Source organism: Solanum verrucosum, unplaced genomic scaffold, assembly GCF_900185275.1.
Source record: "Solanum verrucosum unplaced genomic scaffold, falcon-dt-bn FXZP01000103.1, whole genome shotgun sequence".
Classification (NCBI taxonomy): Eukaryota; Viridiplantae; Streptophyta; class Magnoliopsida; order Solanales; family Solanaceae; genus Solanum; species Solanum verrucosum.
In genome coordinates this window covers 5179512-5207076 of record NW_026020048.1, presented here as the reverse complement: position 1 = coordinate 5207076, position 27565 = coordinate 5179512, and the positions used below count along the sequence as shown (strand labels likewise).

The 27565-nt window shown below is 34.2% G+C and overlaps 3 protein-coding genes across 5 annotated transcripts in view; 2 read left to right on the top strand and 1 right to left on the bottom strand.

The window, feature by feature from the left end:
* LOC125822796 (catalase isozyme 2) overlaps nucleotides 1–27565 on the top strand; it is a 184115-nt gene that overhangs the window by 108802 nt on the left and 47748 nt on the right. The gene's annotated exons all lie outside the window — the stretch shown is intronic.
* LOC125822787 (uncharacterized) lies at nucleotides 973–10897 on the bottom strand. 2 transcript variants are annotated; one of them, XM_049502250.1, is made up of 15 exons: nucleotides 10753–10897; nucleotides 10578–10662; nucleotides 10131–10241; nucleotides 9789–9886; nucleotides 9597–9680; nucleotides 9008–9144; nucleotides 7260–7332; nucleotides 7130–7175; nucleotides 5907–6016; nucleotides 5569–5676; nucleotides 5410–5469; nucleotides 5067–5128; nucleotides 3184–3496; nucleotides 1560–2039; nucleotides 973–1379 (listed from the first exon to the last, which is right to left on the bottom strand). In XM_049502250.1, the coding sequence occupies exons 1-15, from the start codon at nucleotides 10822–10824 to the stop codon at nucleotides 1044–1046; spliced, it is 2175 nt and encodes a 724-aa protein (XP_049358207.1). In that variant the 5' UTR covers nucleotides 10825–10897; the 3' UTR covers nucleotides 973–1043. The 2 variants fall into 2 exon arrangements, with proteins under 2 accessions (XP_049358207.1, XP_049358206.1); XM_049502249.1 differs by having other exon boundaries at nucleotides 973–2039.
* On the top strand, nucleotides 17964–26001 carry LOC125822794 (ubiquitin domain-containing protein DSK2b-like). Of its 2 annotated transcripts, XM_049502257.1 has the most exons (8): nucleotides 17964–18439; nucleotides 19990–20742; nucleotides 21363–21577; nucleotides 21693–21806; nucleotides 22804–22862; nucleotides 23184–23209; nucleotides 25295–25387; nucleotides 25469–26001. In XM_049502257.1, exons 1-8 carry the CDS (start codon nucleotides 18190–18192, stop codon nucleotides 25615–25617), a joined length of 1659 nt encoding a protein of 552 aa, XP_049358214.1. In that variant the 5' UTR covers nucleotides 17964–18189; the 3' UTR covers nucleotides 25618–26001. The 2 variants fall into 2 exon arrangements, 1 of the variants encoding a protein (XP_049358214.1); XR_007442662.1 differs by lacking the exon at nucleotides 25469–26001 and having other exon boundaries at nucleotides 17977–18439; nucleotides 23097–23209.

Genomic DNA, 27565 nt, shown 5'->3' with positions numbered 1-27565 from the left:
CTAATTTGAATTTGTGTCGAGAAGTTTCACTTTAGAGTATAATGTTCTATCAAAATTCAAAAGTGACTTCATACCCTAATGAGACATCGCGATTTTCAAAAAGTTCAACTTTAGAGTAATGCACTTTCTGTTTCATATTCAAAACTCAAACTCAAGAGAAATACTGATCCAAGTGAAAAACTTCCTTCCGCTTCCATTATTTTCAGAGATGTGAATCCTTTTCATGGTCTCAACTGTACTTTTCCTCTTCTTTTTTTTCTTTTCAAAATGTAATCCTCACCTATCATCTAGTTGGCTTCATTAACTACAAGAGCCAAATTCTTAAAAACATTTTCTCCGATAGTTATTCCTTACATTGGAAAATTTGAACAAAAAAAAAGTGGGGAATAGGTACTGACACAGTCTGAGATAATAAGGACCATGTGTCCAATAGGTAATCTGTTAAAGGCACGTGAACATTTATTCTACTGTCCTCCGTCCAACAATAGTTATCCACTATTTTGAGATATCCAACAATACTCATCCACTATATGAAATCATTAGATAATTTTACACTTATAGTCATTTCCCTATTGCATTATTCAAAACATTGTATTTATTATATTCAAATGGTGATATAGTAAAATTACCCTTCTATTTACAATTTTTTATGAAGTGTACAAAGTCAATAGTAGATAGCTATTGTTGGACAGAGAAAGTAAAAATTATAATGATAAGAGGGGGATAAAATGAAACATTGAAGACAGCTTACAATGAAATGAATGACAAGAAGAGAGAGAACAGTACTTCAAACATGAAAATGAAAGTACTACTAAAATTGAAGCCTACCAATTGATATGTAATGGAGTAATAATACCATGTCACAGTCAAAATATGGCAGTTACGGCTCATTCTATTGCCATGTACATGAGATCTAGACACTCCTATGGTAATAAAAAAAAGTGTGTGTGTGGGGGGGGGGGGGGGGGGGGGGTTAAACATGGTAAGACACAGCTCTTGCTCCTTTTTTGAAGAGGATATGATTTTACAAGATACAGTTAAACTCACCTCCTGAAAAGATCTGAAAGTGTTTGGTTTCCAGCTTTTGGTTTACTCTTCTCATCCGAAGCCAACTTACCTCCCTTCAAATAATGTTTTCTGCTATGTAACGACTCACTCTTTTCCTCCTTCTGTTCTTGTGAGGAATCACGCTTCTCTTTCAGCTTGTGCTGCTTGGTAGTCGCACCATTGTCAACATTGTGTATAAGTTTCAAATGGTTTGCCGAAGTCTGCTGATATTTATTGCCTCCCTTTTGCTCTTTTTTGTGAGACGGCATTGGATGCTTCACTGCTTCAAGCACCATTCTTGTTCCATTCTGTGGCAATTCACTCTGCTCACCCTTATTTTTTTTCTTAGTTAATGCATCCCCGTTATCCAGTTTCTGACTAAGAGATTCATTATCATGCTTCTCGACAGCCTTCTCCTTGGATTGCTTGGCAATAACCGTGTTCCGCTTCTCATCTCTATTATGTTTAATTTCAGTTCTTGTTCCATTCTGCAGCAATTCACTCTGCTCAACCTTACTTTTTTTCTTAGTTACTGCATCCCCGTTATCCAGTTTCTGACTAAGAGATTCATTATCATGCTTCTCAACAGCCTTCTCCTTTGATTGCTTGGCAATAACCGTGTTCAGCTTCTCATCTCTATTATGTTTAATTTCAGAACTTGCATTGGGCTGATTATCATCTTCACACACGAACTTCCTTTTCTTGAACTTCACATTTCCACCCATATTTTCCTTCGGAGCATTTTTACTCAATTGAGCATCAATTTTAACCAGGGTATGTTTGATCACTTCACTGCCTGGAATGACCCCAGGAGCTATCGTATCAAGGATGACTTTACCGAGAACAAACCTTGTCTCACGCGTTTGTCCTTTCCCAAGCAGAGTATAATCTATCTCAAAACTATTCCTCCTGGTTTTGAGAGATCTCACATCTCCTATCAGAACGTCAAAAATTACTTCAACGACCTTCCTCATGTTCTTAGATACAAACACCTGAATATAAACTATCTCATTAAATAGTCAATCAATGTCTACAATAATAATAGAGCAATCACCACTACAGGCTTTAAAAACTATGAACACTTCACCAAGAAATTGACAATTTTTAGACACTGCTGTTGTTCTACTTTATTCAAAGCACGAAGAATCATGACTAAATAGGGATACTGTTGGCAGAGGAGGAGTTTCTGCTAAATCACCATCTCTTCAATGTAAAAGCTGAGGTGATTTCCCGATGAATATAATGAGGCCTTTTAGATGTGGAGAGAGTGTGAAGTTTATTCCAAGTGTAACTCATCCGAAATACCTAGAAAAGTTGAATGAAAGGCATACGTTGAAAATGTAACCAAATAAAGAACACTCTTCGACAAGAGTGGGAAATATGAAGCCGTCTTAATTGCAGGAAATATTGTGACTCCACCTTTCTCAACATGTCACCTTTTTCGAATTTATACGAAGCTCGAGGCTTGGAGATTCCCTGTGATGGACTGCCCCTTAGATGAGAGGGATAGAAAACCGTGGATAATCTGCTCCCTGTGAATATGGAAAACTAAATTTGCTAAACCAAAAGATGGTCTGATCAGTCAATACTACTTCAGATCCTATGTAAGCAGCAGGGGGTTTAAATCATTGTAAGTGCTCTTTTGCAGTGCAATGCACCAGCTTCAAAGAGGTTATAAACGTTTTAATGTCAAGGTATAAACAAATGAGGTATTGTGGAAGATAAGGCAAACTACTTCGACTTTATCTCTGGATAAGTCATCCAACCAGACCACCTGCAGATCTGCAATCTGGGATCCTACCATTACATTATGACTAAATGTAATATGGAATAGCAAGCACCCAAGAGCTAAGAAGGCTTCATCGAAAGCTTTGAAAGAGTGGGAGAAAGGGGACGCATGAGTGTTGGATAATGAAAAGAAGGTAGAATTGAACGGGACCTAGTGGTCGATGCTTTTTCTTTTATAGGTAGGGTTGGGCAGCAACTCTACTCCTTGAAGTGAAGAATCGAAAGTCGTTGTTCGTTAGACAAGGACCACATGAGTTCAACTCTCAGTGGAGTTAAAAAAAACTAGGTGGTTTCTTTCCATTCGTGTGCCTTGATATGGAGCCAAGAAACCGAAGTAAGTTTACTTACCAAACCAGAGCATGGGGAACCTGGGAACTTGGACATTGCTTCCTGGAGGCTGTCCTTATCAGTCAAAATGTCTAAAGAATTTTGCACTAGCACTGCCAGCTCTGTAACTCTTTCCACAAGCTCATCATCTGATATGGAGCCTTGGGAATCTGAAATTTCAGGTGCATAAATAGATGCAGCATCAGAATGTCTTCTAGCAAAGTTAACACCTTCCTTCCAATTTCCATGGTACAACACAGAAGCAAAAGTCAGGACGACAAATGCCCCTTGAGGATCAGTGATTAGTGCTAGATGAAATGCCAAGAGTGCAACCCTGCTCACATACATCAATCAAAAAGGAAAAATATTGTCAAGAATCATAGTCACTAGAAGCCAATTTCTCAACACTAGCTCAAGCCTGAATCATCCAATAGACTTTCAAAAGGCGATAACACCAGTGAACTGAAAAATAGCAGACAGTTTGATTGCAGAAATCCAGATTATGACTTATGAGCTGCTATGCTGATAGTGAACTATTAACATGACTCCCCAGGTTTCATGTGGCTGGATGTAGTCAAAATGCACTATAGAACCATGAAATGCACCAAGCTGAAAATTATAATCAAGCAATGCACAATAATGGTCATGCTATTTTATGCAAATGGTAACAAAAACAATAAGGACCAAGCTATTGCCTTCCCCCAGCTTAAATCTACCATCATACTCCCTATAGTGTTGAACATACATGAGTTCTTCAACATTTGAGATGTGCAAATGCTCCTAATTGTCAATTTAAATGCTAAATGCAGGAGCAGAGTAGAAGTACCAATCTAAGATGCATAAGAAAGGATGATCCCAACTTAGGCTTTTGATATAGGAAGAGGCAGCACGATGTGCCACAGAGATGGTCCAGAATGTGAACACAAAGTAAAGACAAAAGTTGTTTTTTATTCTCCAAAACTTCAATCTCCTTCTATTTCTTTACCACATTCATGATTGTATTCAGTGTGAATTCCCTTGGCATGTGAAGTGAAATGCAAGTTGCCAAAACCAGAAGAGGTGTTTCAATTTTTTATTGAGAAGGTGGAAGAGGTGTTTCCATTTGCCAGTGCTTATAAAACAAGTGGCATTCTAGCAGGCCTCTGATTGATGAGAAACCATAAACAAGGGAGATCTTAAACCAAAAACAACTTACAAGTTACATCAGAATGAACGAGTAGTAGAAGACGACCACAAGAGAACAAAATCCCAAAGATGGGTGTTAAGAACTTTACTCCAAAGCACAAAAGAAATCAAAAGTTAACTCCAAATATTCTACCCTAAGCTATAAAAGCACTGAACCTTCAGTTAACCAAACAATGATATCTACTGCAAACATCAACACTCCGGACCAAAAGAGAAAGAATACTTCTCCTATAAAGCTATTAGCTATGATGATCGAACAAGATAGGTTAAACCTCAGTAGTTAGGACTTTAGGTATATAGCTCACAAAATGGTGATAGTTTGGGGAGAGGGGGTTTAGTTTATATTATTCACTTTTATTTATTTAACTTTTTTTGCCCCCATGCAAGATCGAACTCAAGTAATAGCGGTTTGAAACAGAGGTCCAGAACCATTGAAAAACACCTCATATATGAATACAGCTCTCAAAATGACAGTAAACACTAAAAGAATGATAGCCAAAGACAAAAACTCTCACTTTAGGAAGAACATGACACACAAGGAAATGAAATAACACTATAAGGTAATTGCAGTAATTGTTACACGGGTGAACAAAGCACCCATCTCAAAAGAAAAGAACCAAAAAATATCAGTTACCAAGGCCAGATGTGATACTTAGTTCAACAATATATCAACTTACACAAACTATCTCCACCAATGGCTAGAAATTAACTCAACTTACCACAAACTATCATGAGAAGGTCGATCACAGGTAACTAGTTGATCCAAACTGGAAAATAGGTTCTGCAAAATGTTCAGACCAATAAATTTAATGCGTGAAACACTACTAAAAACTCAACAAAAACATGCATCAGGCAAAAAGACAAATATGCCCAGACAAGTGCATGCATGAGCTCACATATGGGGGGAAAAGCTAGACTTCAGGAGGATGCATGGAAACAAGCAGTCCAGAGAAAATATGTACACAAATATAGGAAGAGTTGACATCAAATAAGTGAGGAAGCACATAGAAGGAATTATACAAATTTATGGAGTAAAAAAAAATACAAGATACGAAGATATACCATCAACATAACAGAACTTTCACTCAACTGTTTGTTAGACTGTTGAGCAAGGTGTGCTGCCTGTAAATGACACATTTAGTCAAGTATAAGCTACTGTCCTGAACCAAAAAATCATGGAAGTCACATCATACCAAAATGAAATGAAACAATATGACATACATGAAATGGTAGCAGCATTTCAAGGATGCTGTATCTCTGAAGTAAAGAAAGAGAAGGCTCTGCAGCTCCATAAGACAGCATATAGTTGACTTCCATCATTAATCTAGACTGCACAAGAAAAAAATGAGGCCATGCAGGCAAAAACTACAAACCAAGAAGCAGTTATATAGAAAGATTTCATTGTGGTTAGGAATCTTTTTAGCATCAGGGATGTCAGGCAATGAGAAGAAGGCATAATAGCATAGAGAAAGCTAAACCTTAGGAGGGTTAAACTTAAAAGAACAAACAGAGGTAATTAAATAAGTTAACAATGGTTTACATGAATTAATTGTTCATACCTTGTTCAATATCATTATGGACGGTGAGAGTTTGTGCATAGCAATTTCAATCTCCTTTGAAAAGGACAACTTGAGGCGAGCAGCCAGTCTCAAGCCACGCAAGATCCTTGCTGAGGGCAAAGCAAATCCAGGATCAGTTCCATAAAAAATTATAAAAGGAAGGCATTATGGTAAGTTCATGTGACTCGTCTTCTATTTTTTCAATTCACCAGCCCTACGACCTCCTCCTAACTTTTAGAAATGCGTACTCTTACTAGTAAGACCTCTGAAAACGCTTTTCATGTTCACCTGACATAAGGAATGATGTTCAGTTGGTTCACGATAGATGGAGTCGATGGGATAGTGTTTTCTCAAAGCACATAAAGAATATTTTTTTTATGATTGATGGAATGAAAAAATATGACCTTTTCCGTCAAAACTTTTCACCAAACTCTTCAACTCATCCTGTTACCTCCATGTTTATGCCTAATGACACGTTCACCTCCCACAATCCACCTAGGGAGCATTATCGCCCGCATCTTCAAGGCGGTTCAAGCACCACTCTGCCCCTTTTCACCAGCATGCTACTAGCACTCTTTCTCTCCCCCAACCAAGTGGCACAAGTAACAAACCCAAGCTTTCTCTGATGAAACAACAAGCCCCATTCTAAATATCCATGTTCCTCATTTCCTCTGTGCACTTAAAAAAAACACCTATCTCATCCCTCCTTTGACAAAAGACAAACTCCACTTCAGACACAATCTCAACAAGAATGATCCCTCCACCATATATTACTTAAAAATACAATCCTGCATTAATGATCTGATACAGAGTGATCCCTTTCTGCACAAACAAGTTATGCAGGAGCTGTAATACAAAGATTTGTAGAACAATGAACAAAAGTTATTTAAATATTTAGGGCGCGTCTATTTTTGGTCAGATATTTGACTTATTGTATTAATAAACTGGACATACTATGGACAATCTAAAACGAGTATTAGATTTTCAATTGAGTAACAATTTTTTCCAGTAATAACTGTCGTCTTAAATCCAACAATATCCTTGGCTAACATGTCACTTCTTTGTCATCTTCAAGAACTATATAACAACAACTAGGCTCAATCTCAAACTAGTTGAGGCTGGCTCTATTAACAAAAAACAACAGGATCAATACCAATGTACAATGCATGAATTGTAGTTCTAATTCTCAAGTCAAGGCACATCTCTAAAATAGTTGCACCTACCACAATCCTCTTCAAATGACAAGTGTGCTGGTACCAAAGTCCTTAACTGCACAAATATGACAAAAGACTTTGTAAATTCCAAAACACATCAAAATGAGGCCTTCACATATTTGAAGTAAAATAATTTCACCTGTAAAGATTTTAAGTCCACTATTGCATCGGCATAATCATAGATTGTATTCACGGACGGATCAAAAAACAAACTGTTACCACAATTTTACAAACACAAAAACGAGTTACTAACACCACAATGAACTGTTTCCACAATTTCATACACACAAAATGAGTGAACTAGCATGACTATCCAAAAAAAATTAAGAGATCCAATCAATCACCTAAAAGATAAAGAACATCTATAAACAGGAAAAAAAATAAACTTTTTGAACTGCAGACAAGCATGTATAGACTGTAATACAAATGTGTTGCTTTCCACCAGAATAGAGAACTGTGGAGAGGTTCTTCAAAAGAAAATGATTAACATGCAAATAGTCTCCCCAATAATATTGATCCTCATAGTTCAATCGGGATAAGGATTAGCGGAGAGGTTCTAACCAGTCCTGGAAACTAAAATAATTTTCCAACAAAAATCTACATTGCTTTCCGATAAGAATCGAGCTCTTTTTCCTTGCGACATATTTTGTTTTTTAAAACTGCTTCTTTTTATATTATTTTGGCTGTTCAAAAATAAATTTTTATAGCAAATGAAGATTTTAGGAAATTTTACTCTATTATGTTTTTAGCTTTTTTTATAAAATGCAAATGTTCCCTAAAACAAAACTCAAAACGCATTGGTTTCCAAAATCAAAACCAGATCAACAATATACTTGGTTTCAAAGTTACCAAGTTAAAAAAAAAAAAACATACTCGATTTCAGAACAACACTGCCTAAGGCCATCTTCAGTTCTTCATCTTTTATATTACACCCTGTTCTAAATGATGAGATCAAACTGACAGAATCAAGTGAACCAGTGATCTTGTATAGCTACAAGAAACAATTTGCCTAGCTGTACCTATAATGAAGCCACTTATCACGCCAACAATTTCTCATACTTCTACTTCCCACCTTGGAGTATCCAACAGCAACTCCAAGTTCCAACTTCTTAATCAAAGCTCAAGGCATGGCAATGCTTTCCGATCTCATTCACTTTTCTCATCCAAAAGGATGTTGATAAAGCTTGATGATTCATCCAAAAGTAGGTATTCAGGTGCGTTTATGACGTCATCATGGACCCCACATAGGAAATCAAACACGAGACATTGTAGCAGTACCTCCCAAGGATCCCACGAAATGGAAAACACAAGGACATTATTGCACTACCACCGCACTAGTAAACTTCTCGTTTTATACCTTGTCTCTGTTACTAAATAAGGTTATGATTCTACATTGCAAATAAGCACCATATTAGGTTTCTAGATATTAGTTGAGGACCACAACATGGATAAATTGAGCATGGCAGTGCACAGCATAGATCCTACCTCTACATGTCTGTCACCACACTGCATTCCTCCATTTTTCTATCAAGACCTTTGCCCACTATCTCCTATAGTTCTATAATTACTATCTTTTCCATTATCTTCTGAGCATAGATAAATGCAATTACTCAAATAAAATGTTAATGTATGATTAAAACAACAATTTTGTTATGAGTTCCAATTTTTCAGCTTTTCTTTGCGCTATGGCTGCCTACATAGATATTCATTTTGGGTTGGTGGTAAGAGGAAGCAGACCGGGCATTGGAACCAAGACAAAATCGAGTCCACCAGTAGAATTGAACAACCTACGAAGCCTTCCAGATCTCCCTTTCCCAGGGAATAATTTACAGAATAGAAATCAGATTTAGCTCCATTTTCTTAAGGGAACAAAGAGTAGAGAGATACCTGTTAACAGTGAAGTCTCGGTGCATGGAATCCTTCCAGAGAATGAAATCCTTCTGATGAAATTTCTTTGGCATTTTAGGAACAGAAAGTTTCTCACTTGCTCCGGTTGGTTTTGCCCCAGTATCAAAACTTGATACCTGAGAGACGGAAATCCGAATTCTTCACTACTTAAAGTTGTATAGTGTGTGAAATATGATAACCAATATATGCAGCCATCTAGGAGAAAAAGACTTCAGATATATTGTCTGTCCAATATAAGTTCAAAGGGAGGTAAGACACCAATGGAAGTTCTTCAATGAATGTTCTCCTTTTCTTAAACAATGAATAATTTTGATCAAAATGATAAATTTACAAATAACAAGTTAAAAAAAAAAATTAAACAATTTAGAAAATGATAAATTTACAAATAAATTTGAACAGTAAGACTAAACCACTTCTCACTTCTCAAAGCACTTTAGTGACTTTCATTTTACAGCAATTACCTACTTATAACAAAAGATAAGTATACAAATGTGAAATACACCATGCCCATGTACAGACATACAAGTATAGAATGTGCAACAGATCTATAGCATAAAGCTGCACCAACCTCCACAATAGAACCATTGACATGTACTCTACATATTGGAAACCGTCGTCCAACAATTATTGCACGATGAAAACGCCTTTTTATCTATGACAAATAGAACAGACCGACATAAATATTGAATCATGGGGACGAGTAGTTGAAACCAAACATAACTGGCTCGTTATTAGGATACTATTTGAATGTATCTTGGACCTGCGGAAGCCTTGCAGTTGTGATTACATCAAAATCTTTTGGTATTTTATTGAGAATTAGATCTCTGACACATCCACCAACCAAGTAAGCTTCAAACCCTGCATATTGCAACTTTTGGTCAAAGGCTAACCTTCACGCAGTGAGATATCTAAATATGAACACGCACGCAAACTAAGTAGTGCCAAGACATGGGTCAAATACAACCAAGGAAAATGTGCTTAAACTAGTATCTTATTGTGTGGCTCTCATCCAAGCAAACTACAATTTATTGGGAGCTTAGATAGTGACTATCTTTAACTGAGAAATCCGGATAAACAACAAAGCATCATATGTAAGTATCACCTCCACTTTGGAGACTCTTCAGAACCGTCCATGCATATGCTGGTATCAAGGAGTTACTTATCCCAAAGTCCCTTGAGTAAAGCTTCCTCCACTTTGAGAAGTCAATTTCACCTGCATCATCATCATCACAAATCATAGTGTTACTACTAATCACATAAAATCCACTCATCTGACCTGCAAACCATTGCCTCTCCTGAACGCAATGGAACAGAAACACCTTCCCTTTATGTGTGTAGAACATTATGACACTGGACTTAACAGAAGCACGTTCTTGTTAATACTGATTTATGGAATTCATGGCAAATTCTTGTTGAAAAACGTTTAATACTAACACATCATGCTTTTTTTTTTTTGAGTTCTTCAAAGAATCCACTTGGCAATAGAGACTGCACCAAGAACCAAGAAAGAATAACTAAAGAAAAATAACTAGGAAGAATCAGTGTTTACCAGCATCAACCACAGACCCAGAACCCATATTAGCAGAGTGCTGTTCCCGAAGTTTGTCTTTAGAATACGTGTTGTGATTAAATTTCTAGAACACGGAAATTCAAGAAAAATGTTATAAACTGTTCGACAATTTGCCTGAACGAATATCACAAGAACAAGATAATTAAGTTAGCACCTGAAAGACAAGAAAGGCTTTAAAGCGCGACAGCAAGAAATTGGGTTTGGTTTGTTGGGCTAGCGCCGCCATCAATTTTATTTATAATTTAAAGAAACATGGTTGCCGTTTGAGAGCGGGATCAAGAAAAAGGCGCCTCTTTCATGTCTGCTGACAACAATGTTTGCGGCTTTGATTTAGCCATTTAGGTCACACGCTCTTACAATCCAAAAATTGGGTTAATATAAGCAATCTTTTGGCAACCTTCGATTTGTGGGTTTCAATTTTATGCCTAAATCTCTCATAAAAAAAAAAGATGAATTTTTTTTTATCCAGTTTCTTTTTTGTGTGTGTGTTTTTGTTCAAATATACAGAGTAAAAAAACATTTGAGTATTCAAATGGTTACATGACTTTATTTTTAATATTTATTTAAAGTTTTATCAAGTAACATTTTTAGAGAAGGTATTTAAAAGGAAATAAATTTGTCACGCAATTTAAGTATTTAGAAACGGAGCCAGACCAAAAGCAAATTTCACAGTATGATTGATACTACAAGGGAAACTACTCACGACAGATAGATTGATCAAATGGGGACTCATCGTGGAAGCTAAATGTATCATCTGTCAATAGGAAAATGAGTCCACAAATCATCTCTTTTGGAATGCTCTTTTACCAAAAACATCTGGTTAAGACTCCTCAAATGGTTACACAAGGAGGAATTGATAAGAGACACTAGGGACCAATTCATGCACTAATATTATTAGCAACTCATAAAGAAGATTTCAGTCTGCTTAAATTTTTGAATGTTCCTAGCTGAATTCATTTATTGTTTATGGATGAAAAGAAATAAAAAGATATTTGAGAAGAAAATTAGATGTCGAGAAGACATAGCAAAGAAAGTGGTGTATATGTGCAACGTAAGAGCCACCACTGAAATCATAATCTTAGTCCAAAACAATTTATTTTAAACCCATCACATAGTTGGATAGTTTTGCTATAGCTTGATGTTTTATGAGTTTGTTTGACTGTGGGACCTCATCTTTGTAAATTTTCTTTACTATGGTGATTAATACAAGTTCAATTACCAAAAAAATATATAAAAAAATACAATAAATACAATGTTTTCAAAAATGTAATAGGAAAATGATTATAATTAATGATACGGATAAGTATTGTTGGACATCTTAAAAATAGTATAATAGATAATTATTGTTGGACGAATGAAATATAAAATTATATATTTAATAACAATTTTGAGGAAGCTAAAACAAAATCAATATATATATATATATAAACACAAAAACTATTTGTCATTGAATTGAATTTTTAAAGACCAGCATCTAGCATTCAAAAAATTTCCCAAAATATGTCTAGCTTGAGGTTTGAATATCCAAACTCAGAACATAATTGGACGATCCAACACACCAAGAGGCAGTCTTTGTCAAGCAAAGCCAGTTTGTTCATTATATCAAATCATAAAGTGATATTATGTGACACCCTTTTCTCAATTTTCATATTCTCTTATATAAAATCATATTTTTAATAAAGGTGGAGACACATAAATTTTATATCTTCTTTGTAAAGTAATGTATACTACTCACTCTCTTCCTATTTAATTGTCACTGTTTTAGATTTCATGTCCTTTAAAAATATATGCAAGTTTATCATTGCATTCTTATTTAGTTTTCTATTAAAGTTAAGTTTCTAATCAATAAACATGAATTAATTTATTTGACCAATGTACATATTTTCAAGACTAGTAATCTATATATTTATATTTATATAAAGGAGAAATATAGAGGAGGTGATGTGGCACCTCTATGTGACCTCCATTCACATTTGTCTTTTTTCTCTTCTTTTTTTGGATTTTTTTTCTTTCTTTCTCTATATAAAAATTGATTAACAAAAGCCTTAAATATTTGGACAATAAATCTCATGTAATTATATTGAGTCAGCCCACGTTGTAGCAGTAACCTAAGATGTTCTTATCATAAAAAATTATTACACACGTTCAATCTCTTTTATGGAGAATAACCGATTCGTTAGGAAGTTTAAAAGTGACATCAATTTTATTGTCCAGAAATATATATAAGAGGAGAAACTCATCTTTATTTCCTACTACTAAGCCATGAAATGTGACTGCTTCTTCTTCTCAATTTGTCAGGTTTGAACTTTGATCTGAGCTGCTATTAACACAACAATATACTTTCTTTGGTATGTCAAATTTATTCTTCTATTACATTCTTTTCCCCCTTTTCTTATGCTTCAATTTTTTATTAAAAAATATTATCACATAGTAGCCAAAGCCTATAAACAATTCAAAGGTTCCTTTTGTTTTTTAAATTATAGTTTACGTTATTCATTATTAATTGAGATGTAATAATCTTTTTTAAAGTATCGTCATTTTTCTTTGGTCTAATGGATAAACTTTGTTTAGATCTTCATATTTTTTCATGCTTAACTGATAGTATATCTATGACCATCTCAACCTTGTAAAATATTCTGAATCTCAATTTTACAATAGTTTATAAATGCAACTGATGAGGTCTTGAAAAATATAAAAAAACAATTTCGACAAAAATCAAATAGCAAAAATATTAGATTGAAAATACAGAATTGGATACAAATATGCTTAGAACTTAGAAGAAAGGGAGACGATTTACCGAAACAAGAATAGTAATATAGAGGAGACATTGAGTAGAGAACAAAGGGGAAAGGGAGAAAAGATAGCAAAAAAGAATCGAATGAATGAAGTTACAAGGAAGAAGAAAATATATTTTTTGTTTGCATCAAAATGAAATTGCATGTATCATGTATTTTATTGCCTTTTCAAGCAATCAAAAACTTAAAAAATGATTAATATATTCAAAATAATTTAATATTTAGGGAATATCATGTCAATTCATCATTTTTAGGTTGTGATATGATTCTGAAGAATAAATTGGATATGAACAATTTCAATAAAATTTTATTCTTGAACAAAAGTTTATTTCATGATGGAAATTCTATTAATAACCGAAAAAATTTATTTCATGATGGAAATTCTATTAATAACCGAATTGGATCTAATGTAGGGATTTGCCGATGACGCTAATATGGAGAAAAGTATTTTGTAATCTGTCGTTGTGACTCAGTATCAAGAAATCATACGACAACAATCTATGATGATTATGTTTATTTTCCTACATTTTCTAAATATATTTAATTGTATTTATGCATATAAAGATCAAGCATAATATTTAAATTTTGTATATGTGTATATATAATGAAATAGTTATATATATTTGATATTTTTCTTAATTTTTCTATTTATATAATTTATTATTATAAAATCTAAAGTTATTCTTAATTACTTTCTTTTAATTATTCCTCTCTTTTTTAGTTTAGAAAAACCCAAGAGTGATTATCATTAAGTTGGCAATTTAATGACTACTTACTATACAATAAAATAACAAACATGTATATATTCTTTAGATGGGGATCTCCTTTTTTTTCTTTTCTTTCTTTTGACTTCTTTTGTTCCATTATTTTCTATTTAACAATTTTTTATTTCTAACGGAATTGAATAACTAATACATATTTATGAGACTTTTTCATTTTCTTAATCCGTTTTTCATTTCTTTCGTGTTTGTAGATGATCAACAATTATTTAATCTCATTTAAGTTTAATTTACAATTAATATATATTAATATTCATGCATTTAATCTTCTCCCATATTCCTTGGGTTTTCTCAAATTCTTCATTCAAATATATCCCATGTAGTACTTCAGATTTGCAGTTGTAAGCTTATGTCTAAAAGTCTAATTTTCATATATTTTTTTATTTTTTATTTATAATGGTGTGATCTTTAGATCAACTTGCGCGTGCATTTTAATTAATTTCATGAGATAAATGTCACCTCTCGTCAACAATAAATACCAGGTCATTATTTAATTTGTTTCAATTATTTTATGTTAGATAAGTAGGAAGACAATGAAGACAAAGAAAGAATGTAGATCTTCATTCACTATTTTATTTGTTTAAAACTTTGTTTAATCAAAATTATCTTGTGAGATTCATATTTTTTTGATTTGGTTGAATTTATTTGTACGTGCAATTAAAAAGACCAATAATAAGAGATTATATAGAAATTGAAAAACATAGAAACAACTACTAACACGAAGAAGAATTTGCTTACAGACACATTTGTGATAAAAAAGAAAAAATATTAGAATAATTTATATTATTATGTTGGTTCTTCCGTAATATTCCTAGTTATTTGTTCTCCGGTTAAGATTATTGCTCCCAAATCTTAAGTCCCAACTCCTAACTGATTGAATAATTTTCATATTTTCTAATTAAATTGAATAAATATTGTGTTATACAATTATACAAATATTTATGATTCTTCATATTATTACATAGTATACTTTGCTTGGGAGAGTTATTTCAATATCTTTCATATATAATATACAAGGCACAATAATGAATATTATCATAAGAGAAAAATAAGACAGTTAGATAAAATTAATAGGAGACTAAAGATAACGAATTTGAAGAGAAAAAGAAAGAAAAAGGAAAGATAGATTTGATTTATAATATTATTCTTTTTCTACTTCTTTTCAATTTTATAAATGAAGGTGAATGAAAATGTAAAGATTAAAGAAGAGTGGTGAGTAGGAAAGAAGTGATGGAAAGGAAGAGAAAAAAAAAAGAACAAAGTAAATATATTTTTTTTATACAAAGATGGAAAACATGGTAGCATGTAAATGGTAAATGAGACTGTTAGACAAGTTCTGTTTATATAGTAATCACGTCTTTAGATTTAAATTTAAAATATAGTATATAAACATATTAAAGATTAAATTTTCCATGAAAGGAAATAAGGTTGAATATGTTTTTTAAAATGTACAAAATTATGTTTTCAATTTGTTACTCATGTACGTTAAGAGATCAATTTTATCATTCGCATGTTATGAATAAATTGTTCAAAAACTTATTATCGCGCGAAGCGCGGCTCAATTCACTAGTTTTTAGATAAAATAGAAAGAATAATATCATTTAAACATTGATCAAGCGAGTAATTTGTTGAGTCCGATGCCAAAAGGATAACTTTTTTCCTTCAAAAAACATAAACAACATATCAATTTTTTTTTAAACCAAAAGGGCAAAATCGCTCCTGGGGGAGAGATATCCTTCAGAGAAAATTAACTCCGTCTGCTCTGTTAAAATGTGGCAGCGATTTTGTCAAAAAAAATCTTTTTTTATCTTAAAATTGCTGCCGTAGCAGCGAATTTGTCAATTTTTTTTATAAAAAAAAATCACTGCATCGGCAACGATTTTGTCTATTTTTTTTTTTAAAGGAAATAAATCGTTGTTCGAGCAGCGTTTCTTTTTTTTTTTTATATATATATAAAAAGTTAAACTAAAGTTGCTGCAAATGCAACGATTTTCTTTAAATTTTATATACTTTTTTTAAATAGCTGCTGAGCAGGGTTTTTTTCCAAAACATTTTTTCAAAGTTTTCCAAAACCTTTTTTATTCCAAAGTGTCTTTAATTTTTTTAAAAAGAAGTTTTGGAAAAAAATTAAAAAGAACAATAAAAAAATAAAAGATAATCGCTGCATATATATATATATATATATATATTTATTTATTTTTATTTTTTTATTTTTAAAAAGCTGCTCAAGCAGCCATTTAAAATAAAAAAATTGACAAAATTGCTGCCGGTGTAGCGATTTAAAAAAAATAAAATTGACAAATGCGCTACTAAGGCAGCGATTTTAAGAGAAAAAAAATCGACAAAATCGTTGCTGGGGCAGTGATTTTTGTTTATTTTAACGGAGTAGACGGAGTCAATTTTTTTCAAAAAATATCAAAAGCGATTTTGCCCTTTTAATTAAAAAAAAATTGATATGCTATTTATATTTTTATTTTTTTTAAATTACCCTTTTAACTCCTAGCTCTAATATTGTTCATGCAACAAGAACTAGAGTATGTTGCATAGTTTTGAAGAAAAAAGAAGAAGAGACAATTAGACAGTATTTATGTTCACTTCACCCCCCAACCAATAACCATATTGCAGTACCCTCCATGCCGGTGGACCCCACCATTCCTTAATATCGTTGTTTTCTAGTTTCTCCGACTTCAAGGCACCTTCGATTCTTATTGGTTTGTTTTATTACTGCTATGTTTTTTTAAAAATAAATAAATAAAACCTCTATAAACAAAATGTCATATTCTAAATAATTACATCTCATATCACATATTTAAAATTATAAAATTATAAAAAAATGTACTCCCCTGTCCAGCAATAGTTGTTCTGTCATTATTGACTTTACACACTTCTTAAGAAACTATTAATAGAAGGGTAATTTTATTATATCACCATTTGAATATAATAAATACAATATTTTGAAAAATATAATAAAGAAATGACTATAATTAATAATAATGGTAAATTATATACTAAGGGTAAAATTATCTATTGATTTCATAAAGTAGACAAGTATTGTTGGACATCCCAAAATAATATAGTGAACAACTACGATTGAACGGAGAAAGTAATACATTACACGTATTTTTAATTTAAAATTACTAAATATATCTTTTTTCCTTAAATTTCTACTCCCTCTGTCCCTAATTACTTGTCCACTTTTCCTTTTATAGTTATCCCTAATTACTTGTCCATTTTGACAAATCAAGAAAGGACAATTTTTTTTACCTATTATACCCTCAATTAAATGACTAATTACTTTGAAAAATGCAGAACTTTTTATCTACTTCATAATTAATAGGGGTAGAATGGTAAACTCACTATGTCATTAATTGATTTCTTAATAGGTGTGCCAATTCAAAAATGGACAAGTAATTAGGAGAGGGAGTATGTTTTATTTTTATTTGTCCATTTGTATAAATTTATATTAATTGGTATGTATTATTAATTTTGAGAAATAATTTAAAAATAAATACTTAATAATGAAGTAGTATTTAATACCAAAGATAAAATAGATACAAAAAGGTAAATTATCTCTTGTTTTTTCAAACTTACACAAATATTATTGGATAACTATTTTTAATATAGTGAATAAATAAAAATAAACTAAAGAAATATATTTTTATAAATAAAATAAAAAGTTAATATACAATAAATAAACAAAAGTGAACTGCAGAAATACATTGAATCATACATTTTTGGTGATTTGGTATCTGGAGTAGGAGTATCAATTGGTTTTTATTTTCACAAATATAATAATAAAACGCAATAAAAGAGTCTCTGTCATTTACTTTTCTTTATTATCTTCGCTTCACCAGTTTCGCCCTGAAATCGTGAAATCATCTGAATTAGGGCTTCTTCTTCATTTTCCCGTTCCCGATTAATCGGCGATTTCGATTTCATCACTTTTCATCTCAGGTTTCAGTTCGCCATTGATTAGTCAACAGGCCTCCCGAATTGTTGAAGGGGAGGGTTTTGAGTATGGGCGGCGGTGATACTAGTGCTGCGGCGGCAAAAGAGGATAACGAGAATAACGCCACCGGCGATCAAAAAGTTATAATCAATGTCCGATGTTCCAACGGCTCCAAATTTACCGTTCAGGTGGCTCTAGACTCAAGTGTTGGATCCTTCAAGTCCACCCTTGCTCAGCACTCCGACATTCCTGCCGAGCAGCAGAGATTGATCTATAAAGGCCGGATCTTAAAGGACGAGCAAACCCTAACAAGCTACGGTAATATTAATTATTCCCATCTATATTCCGATTTTGATACACGGAGGACTTGATTGCTTCTGCTTAGTAAATATGCGGTATAGTCCTGGAAAAGGTCCCTAATTTAATTAGGCAATTTTTTTTTTAGTGTCATGGGGATTGGTGACATGCTATTTTCTTGGTTGTCGTTATTGGTTTTTCTGTATAATAATTGCAACATGTAAAGGCTGCTCCTGGTTTAGAAGGTTTGATTTTTGTGGGTTATCTATTTATGGTAAGAAAGGTGATTAGACGGATTTAGGTTGGCTCCTGCATATGTAGTTTCTTTGCTAATGAATTCAAGAAAATGAATAGACGGAGTTAGGTTGGCTCCTGCATATGTAGTTCCTTTGCTAATGAATTCAAGAAAGATGAATAGACGGTCTTAGGTTGGCTCCTGCATATGTAGATTCTTTGCTAATGAATTCAAGAAAGATGAATAGACGGACTTAGGTTGGCTCCTGCATATGTAGTTTCTTTGCTAATGAACCCAGTAAGAAAGTGTTGTGATTCTCTCCCTTTTATCAACAAAAAAGAATAAGAAAGATCTGTGCTTATCACTATTTATTGTCCAGTCTTGAAATAGAATGCACAAACACAAGATGTTAGCCAAAGTGGAGAATGATTTCATGTTTTAAAGTGGAATTAAGGGTTATGTGTGCATACATTGAAGAACAAGTAATGAATTTAGAGACACATATTAGAATGGGTAATGGACTAAGTAGGCTTTGTACGCTACTATTACCTTGTTGACTACCTGAGAAATCGAGGGGGATAAACTAAGGAGTGATGAACTGAATGTGATTTTTGGGAAGTTCATTGATAAGTGGGCCTAAATGTTGATAGTAAATCAGTGAAAATGATATTCGCTGATCAGTAATCTTCAATAGTTATTATTGAACTAAATCTTTCAGTAAAATTCCTCTCTTTTCTTGCTCTTCAAGAACAATAGTTAAAGATACGACATTTGATTTTGGTTGTAGAATTGTATGGAAGTATTGCCACAAAGTAGGACCTCTACTTAATGCTTTCTCTGTTTAAAGGGTGCATACTTCAGTTCATACTTCATATGGTGATGATAGCTAATGATGAAAACGACTTCCGTTCATATGATTGAGCATCATCTCCAAAAAATGTATAAGAAGTGATAATATATAGATTTGCAAGTACTATAGCTTAAGAGAAAGGTCTGGTGTGATGACTTGCCCTGCAGACCCTAGATTCCTAGTTGAGAGTTGTGTTCCAAGGAAACTTTTACAAGGATTATACTCTATAGAAACAAGGTGCTGATGGTTAATAGCGACCTATAAAAGATCAGAACAGACAAGGAGGGTATCCGAGTTGTAAAAAACCGGGGCTTGGGGATGAAATATGGTTCCACTTTCCTACTATTGGGAATGGATGGAGTATCTTGTCATTATGTTTTACATGATTATATTCTATCTCCGTGAAATATGTTTTTGACGTGTTACCAGGCTGTCACAGTAATATTCTTTTATGTGTTGCTTATCTTATTTATATGTGGTTGATAGGTCTTGAGGCAGATCATACCGTCCATTTGGTTCGAGGTTTTGCACCAGCTGCCGCTGTTAATACTGCAAGTGCAGGCAATACTGGAAATCCAAATGCTAATCAGAATGCACCCTCTGATGCCGCTCCAAATGTAGGTGGACCATTTTCTGGATCGGGCCTTGGTCCTGGTCTTGGAAGTGGTGGCGGCGGCGGTGGTCTATTTGGAGCTGGCCTTCCGGATTTCGAGCAGGTCCAGCAGCAGTTGACCCAAAACCCCAATATGATGAGAGACATGCTGAATATGCCTCTTGTTCAGAATTTAATGAATAACCCAGAAATCATCCGTAACATGATTATGAACAATCCTCAAATGCGAGAGATCATGGATCGTAATCCAGAGCTTGCCCACATTCTCAATGATCCTGCTACTCTTCGTCAGACAATGGAGGCTGCACGAAACCCTGAACTTATGCGTGAGATGATGCGTAATACTGACAGGGCAATGAGCAATATTGAATCTTCTCCCGAGGGATTTAACATGCTGAGGCGCATGTATGAAAATGTTCAAGAGCCTCTCCTAAATGCAACAACTATGGGTGGAGATGCAAGAAGTGATGTGGGTTCAAACCCGTTCGCAGCTCTTTTGGGGGTTCAGGGTGCGGGGCAAGGCAGAAACCAGTCAACTAATCCTCCAACTACTGGTTCTGAGGCTACTGCTAACACACCTGCTCCAAATACTAATCCACTTCCTAATCCTTGGGCTTCTGCTGGCAGTAAGCTACTATCATTTCATATCCTTCGATTTTGTACAAAATTTGCTTGCTTTAGACATGCTTAATTACTTCACCTCTTTGGTTTTTTTTTGGGGATAACGGTGGTGTCTGGGTTGCGCACCTCGACTATTCCACTAGTTACTTGCAACCTCCCACAAACACTTGTAACGGGTCTTTGCTGCCATGGCTTTGGCAAATGAGAAGAAATCGCCCCATGTTTTTTTGTCTCTGCTGGCCTTTGCCTCTTGTTTGATTGAAGTCGGGTTTCACTTGTAATAGGCAGTGACTTCTCCTCCTCTTGTGCTTCTGCAAGACTTCTATTCTTGGCTGCTTTGATTGGTTGTGAATGACTGGTGCAATGTGTTTTTTGAATTCACACACCAGGGGTAGCATTGCACACTACAAACAAAATGTTAGGTTCTCATAAGCTTCTCATAAGCTTCTCATGCTTGTTTTGCAAGAATTTTCATCCTCCATGGCCCAAACTGTATGTGTAATTCTATGTTTCATTTAGGTGCTTTGAGCAGGTGGTATTTAGGCATCAGGGTATTTATTTCATAAGGTTTTCTTGTTATATGTTCAATTTTTATTATTTTTTTCCTTACTTTGCCTTTTTGCAGCTGGAGCTGGCCAAACTAATACCACTGCTAGGTCAAACACTGCTGGGGAAACCAGGGCACCACCGCCTGCTGGCTTAGGTGGACTTGCACTCCCAGATCTTGAGGGAATGCTGGGTGGCATGCCAGATGCTGCTTCACTAAATCAGATGATGCAAAACCCAGCCGTCTCACAGATGATGCAGTCTCTCCTCTCAAATCCTCAATACATGAACCAGGTATAATTTGTGACTTCAAGCTTGCTTGCAGTCATCCATGTCTTTATTTCTCTTCTTCTATTTTTTATGGAAAGCTTCTTGTCAAGTTCTCATTCGGTAGTATCTTGGTGTTCAGATGCTTGGGATGAATCCACAGCTAAGGAATATGCTTGATTCCAACTCCCATCTTCGAGAAATGATGCAAAACCCTGAATTTATTCGGCAGATGACTTCCCCTGAGACAATGCAGGTAAATCATTTCTGGTTGCTATCTTTATCTTGCTTCCTTGATGTGTATGGTGCATTGGATGTATTGAATATGGTGTTTGGTTAATTAAATCCTAATAAGTGTGCTTTTCACTAATTTAGCCTCATTACCTATTTGTGGATGAGACAAGCCATGTACATCAACATGTCCAATTGGAATGACACTTTATCATTAGTTCAGACTGTTGGTCAAAAGAAGTCATAGCTAACTATGTGAGTCAAAGGGGAAGTGTAAGAAATCGATATACTGCACTTGGTACTTTTTTGCTTTGGATTGGGCATTTCTAGATCCACTGTTATACCTCTCTAAATCACTGAATTTCTCCCATTTTCCATAACATAAAAATTAAGCTGTGATGAAGTTCACTTATCTCTAAGGGAAGTATACTTATTCATCAAAACTTGCAGCATATTAGTCGCTCCCATTTCCTATAAAATTACAAATAAAGCGGTGATAGTTTCCAGTTTTTTGATAGGAAACTTCAATAATTTGAACTCTTATCTGTAGAATTATATTTAACTCATAATATTGCCTTCTTATTTTAATTTCTCCACCAATTAAAGCATAGATTTGTGAATCTTAACAATATCTCTCTCTTTGATATATTACATTTTCTCTTATGATCTTCTGATTTTGTATATAATGGACACAAGAGTCATGCTTTCATCCAGATGTAGAAATTTGGATTTTTCATTATACTGATATACTTTTAAGACATCAAACCACTCAAGGCAATACATACAGGGAGTCATAGTTTCATCCAAATGTTGAAATTGACTTGCTTGTCAATTAAACTAAGTAAGATATCCCATGTCAAAAATAAGTAAGTAAATAATAAGTGTAAGACATTAATACACCTAATGGATGCCACCGTGTGTTTGTTTCTTGATGTGGCTTATAATATTTACCAAAACTTCAGGTGTATTTTGGTTCGTAATCTTTATGTATCCTCTGACTTCTTATTTTTGCTTCTTTATAGCAACTTATGACTTTCCAGCAAGGGCTTTTGTCTCAACTTGGTCGACAACCAACGAACCAGTAAGTTGATACCTATGTTTTAAGTTCACTTGGCTGGTGTTCTGCATGCTTCATGATTTATGTTACAACTTCTGCATATCTTTCTTATTTCCCATTAGTCAGCATTTCTTGTATACACTTGCAATGAAATTGGTTCAGACATATTCTCAGATTTCAATTTTCCATTAGTAGAGAACCATCTCAATTCTTAAATTAGGAAGGAAGAAGGGCATGCTTTACTTTTTCATGTTTCAGATCTTCTTTATGGTTGTTGGATCATTTTGGATAACTTTATGGTATTTCTGGCTCCATGCTGAGATGATGTCTTTTTCCCTCTTGCAGACCGGGTCAGAATGTGGGAGGTGCAGGTAAATTTTATGCCCTCGAATACCTCAAACCCAAACCCCTACTGCAATGTTACCAGTGGAGTGTGTAGGTTACTTCAATAAGTAGTCATGTTATAATCTTATCTAAGAGCCAATATATTTCCGTTGCCGTTGTTTTGAAAGTTTGTTCAAGACTATAATTTTTTGTGCAAAAAGGGTCTAGTAGTTATGTGATGGAAGGATGTTTATCAAAGTGAAAAGTAAGTTTTACTGTGAATGTTGCGCCGCTAAAGTTCAACATTTCCACAGATGAGTGTCGCAAACATGCAGATACTAAAATGGATGTGTAGTCATACAAAGATTGGTTTAGTTTAGAAATGACACATTCTCCAGAAGGTTTGAGGTAGCACACATTGAGGATAAAACGCAAGAAGGTTGATTGAATATTTATTTTTAGTATTACACTCGGGGGTCGTTTGGTTGGGAACAAGTTATCCCGGGATAAGTTACATGGGATAACTTATCCCATCACTATGGCACAAATGTGGTATAAATACTCCAAGGACTACCTAATAACTCCAACCAAACGCAGAATAAAATAATCATACATTTTATTCCGGGATTATTATACCTCACACCAAACGACTCCTCATAGTCTCTAGAGGCTGGGTACTGACCAGATCAGGCCCTGCGAATAATGGCGTCCTTTCAAACAAAATCAAGAAAAAGTAAAGACGTCGAAATAGCTAATTATAGTAAGCATGAAGGGGCTAATTAAATGAAATATTTTTTATACATATGTTTAAAAAGCACTTACCGGAGTTTCAAAGTAAAAACCAACACTCTTAAGACCAAAAGTCGGGCGGATAGGGGGGAAAACATTTCTCCGTTCCTGGTTCTGCTGTAGTTTTTGGAATAATTACCAGCCCAAAATATCTTTTAATTCCAAAACTACTAAGTACTGTTGTAATGGCAATTGGAACTGTATCGCTTGGGATGGTATGGTCATCGCCTGTGTCAACCTAGAGATGCAGCGGTCAAATTATGTTGAGTGATATCTACTAGTTGAGTTTTAGTCTTGTTATAGTACTTCAATTATTATTATTTATTGGAGAAATTAGGACTCATATTGCGTGCGCACCCCAACTTGTTTGGGAGTGCTTAGGCGTAGTAGTAGTAGTAGTAGTTGTGAAAAGGGTTTAGTATTAACAATTTGCACCTTTATTTCTTAGGCAGAAATTCGTTGTTATTTTATCGGTTGTGACTGATTCCTAGGTAAGTCAATAATTAACCCGATGTTGTGGGATTTAAGTCATTATACAAAAAGTCAAGAGCCTACACCAAATTATTATTTTTTGAGATAATACCTAGCTGATTTATATCAGAAGGAACATCATGGCTGCACCAAATATGATTCGATACCAAAACTAGGGACCAAACTGTCTAAATCCATTTTCTATCCATCAACAGATTTCTCATGTAAGGAGTCTTGACGCTACGTTAAGGGTTGCCACCATGTTGAGGTGATGATTTTAACGGAAAGCTATTGGGGGTGGGTGGTATAGGTTGGGGATGCTGGTAAAAGGTTTGGGGGTGGTGGGGACACAAGGATATGGGTGTTGTAGGGATTGGAACTAATGGAGTGGTTTAGTTTCTCAATACATTCCTGTCATGTGATCTGATAATTGCCTTTCAAGATGACTAAGTGCCTCCCAATTTGTTTGTCTAGGCTCTAGCAAGTTAGTTCAGTTTATCGGCTAGATATGGAATCTGAACATTGAATGCATTCATCAGTTTCTGCTACTTTTTAGATGAAACAGCATGTAGATAGTAGTTCCACTTTTGACACACACATGAAATCTAGTCGTACTAAGATATACTCAGCTTCAGTGACATCCTTCAGCATCCCTTATTGAAATGCTGAGATATGAAATGTAGCTATATTAAGATACAGTCGCGTCAGTACAATCCATCCTTTATATCCTCCATATAGGGGAATGTATGGTTAGTTTGATTCTTTTTCTGGCTTCTTGTGATGTATAGGAGGACAAGTACAATGCTATTTTTGCATACTGCTGTTTAGTTTTAGTTTGACTCACATCATTACGGTTCTTTCAATAATTGCAGCCCTTGACAACAACATGGGAATGGAAATGCTGATGAATATGTTTGGTGGACTTGGGTCAGGGGGTTTGGGTGGTGTCCCCAACAGATCCAATGGTTAATTTTCTCCTCTTTATTTAGTCACTCTCTCTCAAATTTTAACTTCCTCACCTTTTTAATGTTGATGTCTTGCTGTAGTGCCTCCGGAGGAATTATACGCCACTCAGCTAGCACAGTTGCAAGATATGGGTTTCTTTGACACTCAAGAAAATATCAGAGCATTGGTTGCCACTGCAGGCAATGTTCATGCCGCAGTAGAGAGACTTCTTGGAAATCTTGGACAGTAATGTTTTATCATTCTCTTTCATATGACTAGCGTCTGATGGGGACAAGATGAAGTCTGTTAATTTGGACATGGCAAGCGTCAAATCTTAATAGGAAGGAGCATTAAGTTTTAGTTGGAAATATTTGTTTTGGAGTTTATTTTTGGAAGGACTCTCAACTGTTGTCTTCCATTCTCTTTTCCCTTGGACGCAAGAAAAAAGGAAATTGATGGAAGAACAAGTTGCTTAGTCCCCTGTACATACGATGTTAAAATTGGTCCCATAAATTGTTTGGTATATTATAATTTGTACTTCACTTGTGTCTAGCATCTCTTTTTTGATATGCTAGGCTAAATGGATTTGCTTGATGCTTAGTTAATTCAGCTGTAGCTGTCTGTATTTTGCTTGTTCAACTGTGCATCAAGTTTTTTGTGTGCTATGCTATGATGTGTTGTTCTTGCCTCTTGTCTGAGTTCAACGATTTATTTCGCTTAGTATATGAAATTGTAATGTCTTGTGTAGACAACAGACTACATGGCTATCTTCGAAAACCAATATTCCATATTGTAAGATTTTCATGGATCTGGCTTCTCTCCATTTTTTCCAAATTTCTACTTATCTATGGCACTTGTATTATTTAAATATCAATGGTGCATATTAAAGGACTCAATTGATATCAATGGTTCCTAATTTAATGAAAGGTACATTAACAAGAAGTAATTAAAGGGCTCAATTGCACTGATATCCTCTGTCACCCACTGCTGCCGGGAAGCAAACCAAGTTGTTGATGGTTTGGCTAAAAAGTCGTTCAACTTTGTAGGCGTATTTTCATATTTTAATTTTTTTCATTGGGGCTTTCTACTTTTATAACAGTATATATAAGATAAAAAATTATTAAATAGGAAAATGAAATGAGCTCAAATGTGGATCGAAGTTGATAGAAATGATTAATATAATTAACCCTAATAATATTTTTGAATTATCATATACTAATTGATTGTTATTGTTAAAGAAAAATTTAACAATCATTCTCAACTTTAGCGTGTTTTCATTTTTTCCACCCTAAACAAAATATATAATAACATCCACATGGACCCTACATAAGATAAAAAGAATATATTATAATAATTTTGTTATTCAAATATTCATATCAATTTGCATGTATTTCAATTCATTAATTTAATAATTCCTAATTAATTTCCTTTGGAAAGCAATTTTAACAAATAACAAATTTATAAATGCATATCTAGTCAAATTGTATGGCAAGTAAATCTTAATGAATATTTGGCAAGTGAGTTAATTTTTTACTAAATATGACCATACCTAAGATGACAAGTGAGAGCTATAAATAAGACTCTTACATTACTGATTTTTCCCATATCATCACTCATTTAGCAATACTAATCTTGCTTATTCTTTCAAATTAATTAAGTAGCCATGGCTTCACCAGCAGGATCTAGCAATAGTGCTTCAATTAGGAAAATGGCTGCTCAGGTTAACAACAATGTAAGCTTTCTAATTTGATTATCTATGTAGAAAGTTTTTAAATTTTAATACCTTACATGACATGTTTAATTAAATCTTTAATTTTAAGATCTCCTTTCTTTCTTTGTTATAAATTTTGTGTTCAATCAAATTAAGACGCTAGTCATTGTTCCATTCACTATGCATCAATAAAGTTATTACTTCCTTAATTTCTTATCTAATTTTTCTTCCTTTGAATATATGAAGAACAATACCAGCATTGACACTTCTTCACCAAATCTGATGGTTGAGAATGATGTTCCTCCTCCTCCTCCTGCTCGTCCTCTTGTAACTGAAATTGAGATGAATACGAATCCCTTTTATAACTACGGTGAACAAGTGGTGTTACAAAGGGGGTGGGGTCTCCCCCCATACGTTTGCAAGGAAGTTATTAAAACACCAACTGGCCTCCGTGCTATAGCAGTACGGAGACGACGTAATGTGCCTA

What these genes read in the sequence shown, in the direction of transcription:
- LOC125822787 (XM_049502249.1), bottom strand. Translation starts at nt 10,824, where the DNA reads ATGGCGGCGCTAGCCCAACAAACCAAACCCAATTTCTTGCTGTCGCGC. An exon ending in CAACTGCAAGGCTTCCGCAG is followed by an intron (nt 9,681 to 9,788) that starts GTCCAAGATACA and finishes TATTTGTCATAG; the next exon opens with ATAAAAAGGCGTTTTCATCG. An exon ending in CCTTCTCATGATAGTTTGTG is followed by an intron (nt 3,497 to 5,066) that starts GTAAGTTGAGTT and finishes GTATGTGAGCAG; the next exon opens with GGTTGCACTCTTGGCATTTC.
- LOC125822794 (XM_049502257.1), top strand. Translation starts at nt 18,190, where the DNA reads ATGGGCGGCGGTGATACTAGTGCTGCGGCGGCAAAAGAGGATAACGAG. An exon ending in ATCCTCAATACATGAACCAG is followed by an intron (nt 21,578 to 21,692) that starts GTATAATTTGTG and finishes CTTGGTGTTCAG; the next exon opens with ATGCTTGGGATGAATCCACA. An exon ending in TGTCCCCAACAGATCCAATG is followed by an intron (nt 25,388 to 25,468) that starts GTTAATTTTCTC and finishes GTCTTGCTGTAG; the next exon opens with TGCCTCCGGAGGAATTATAC.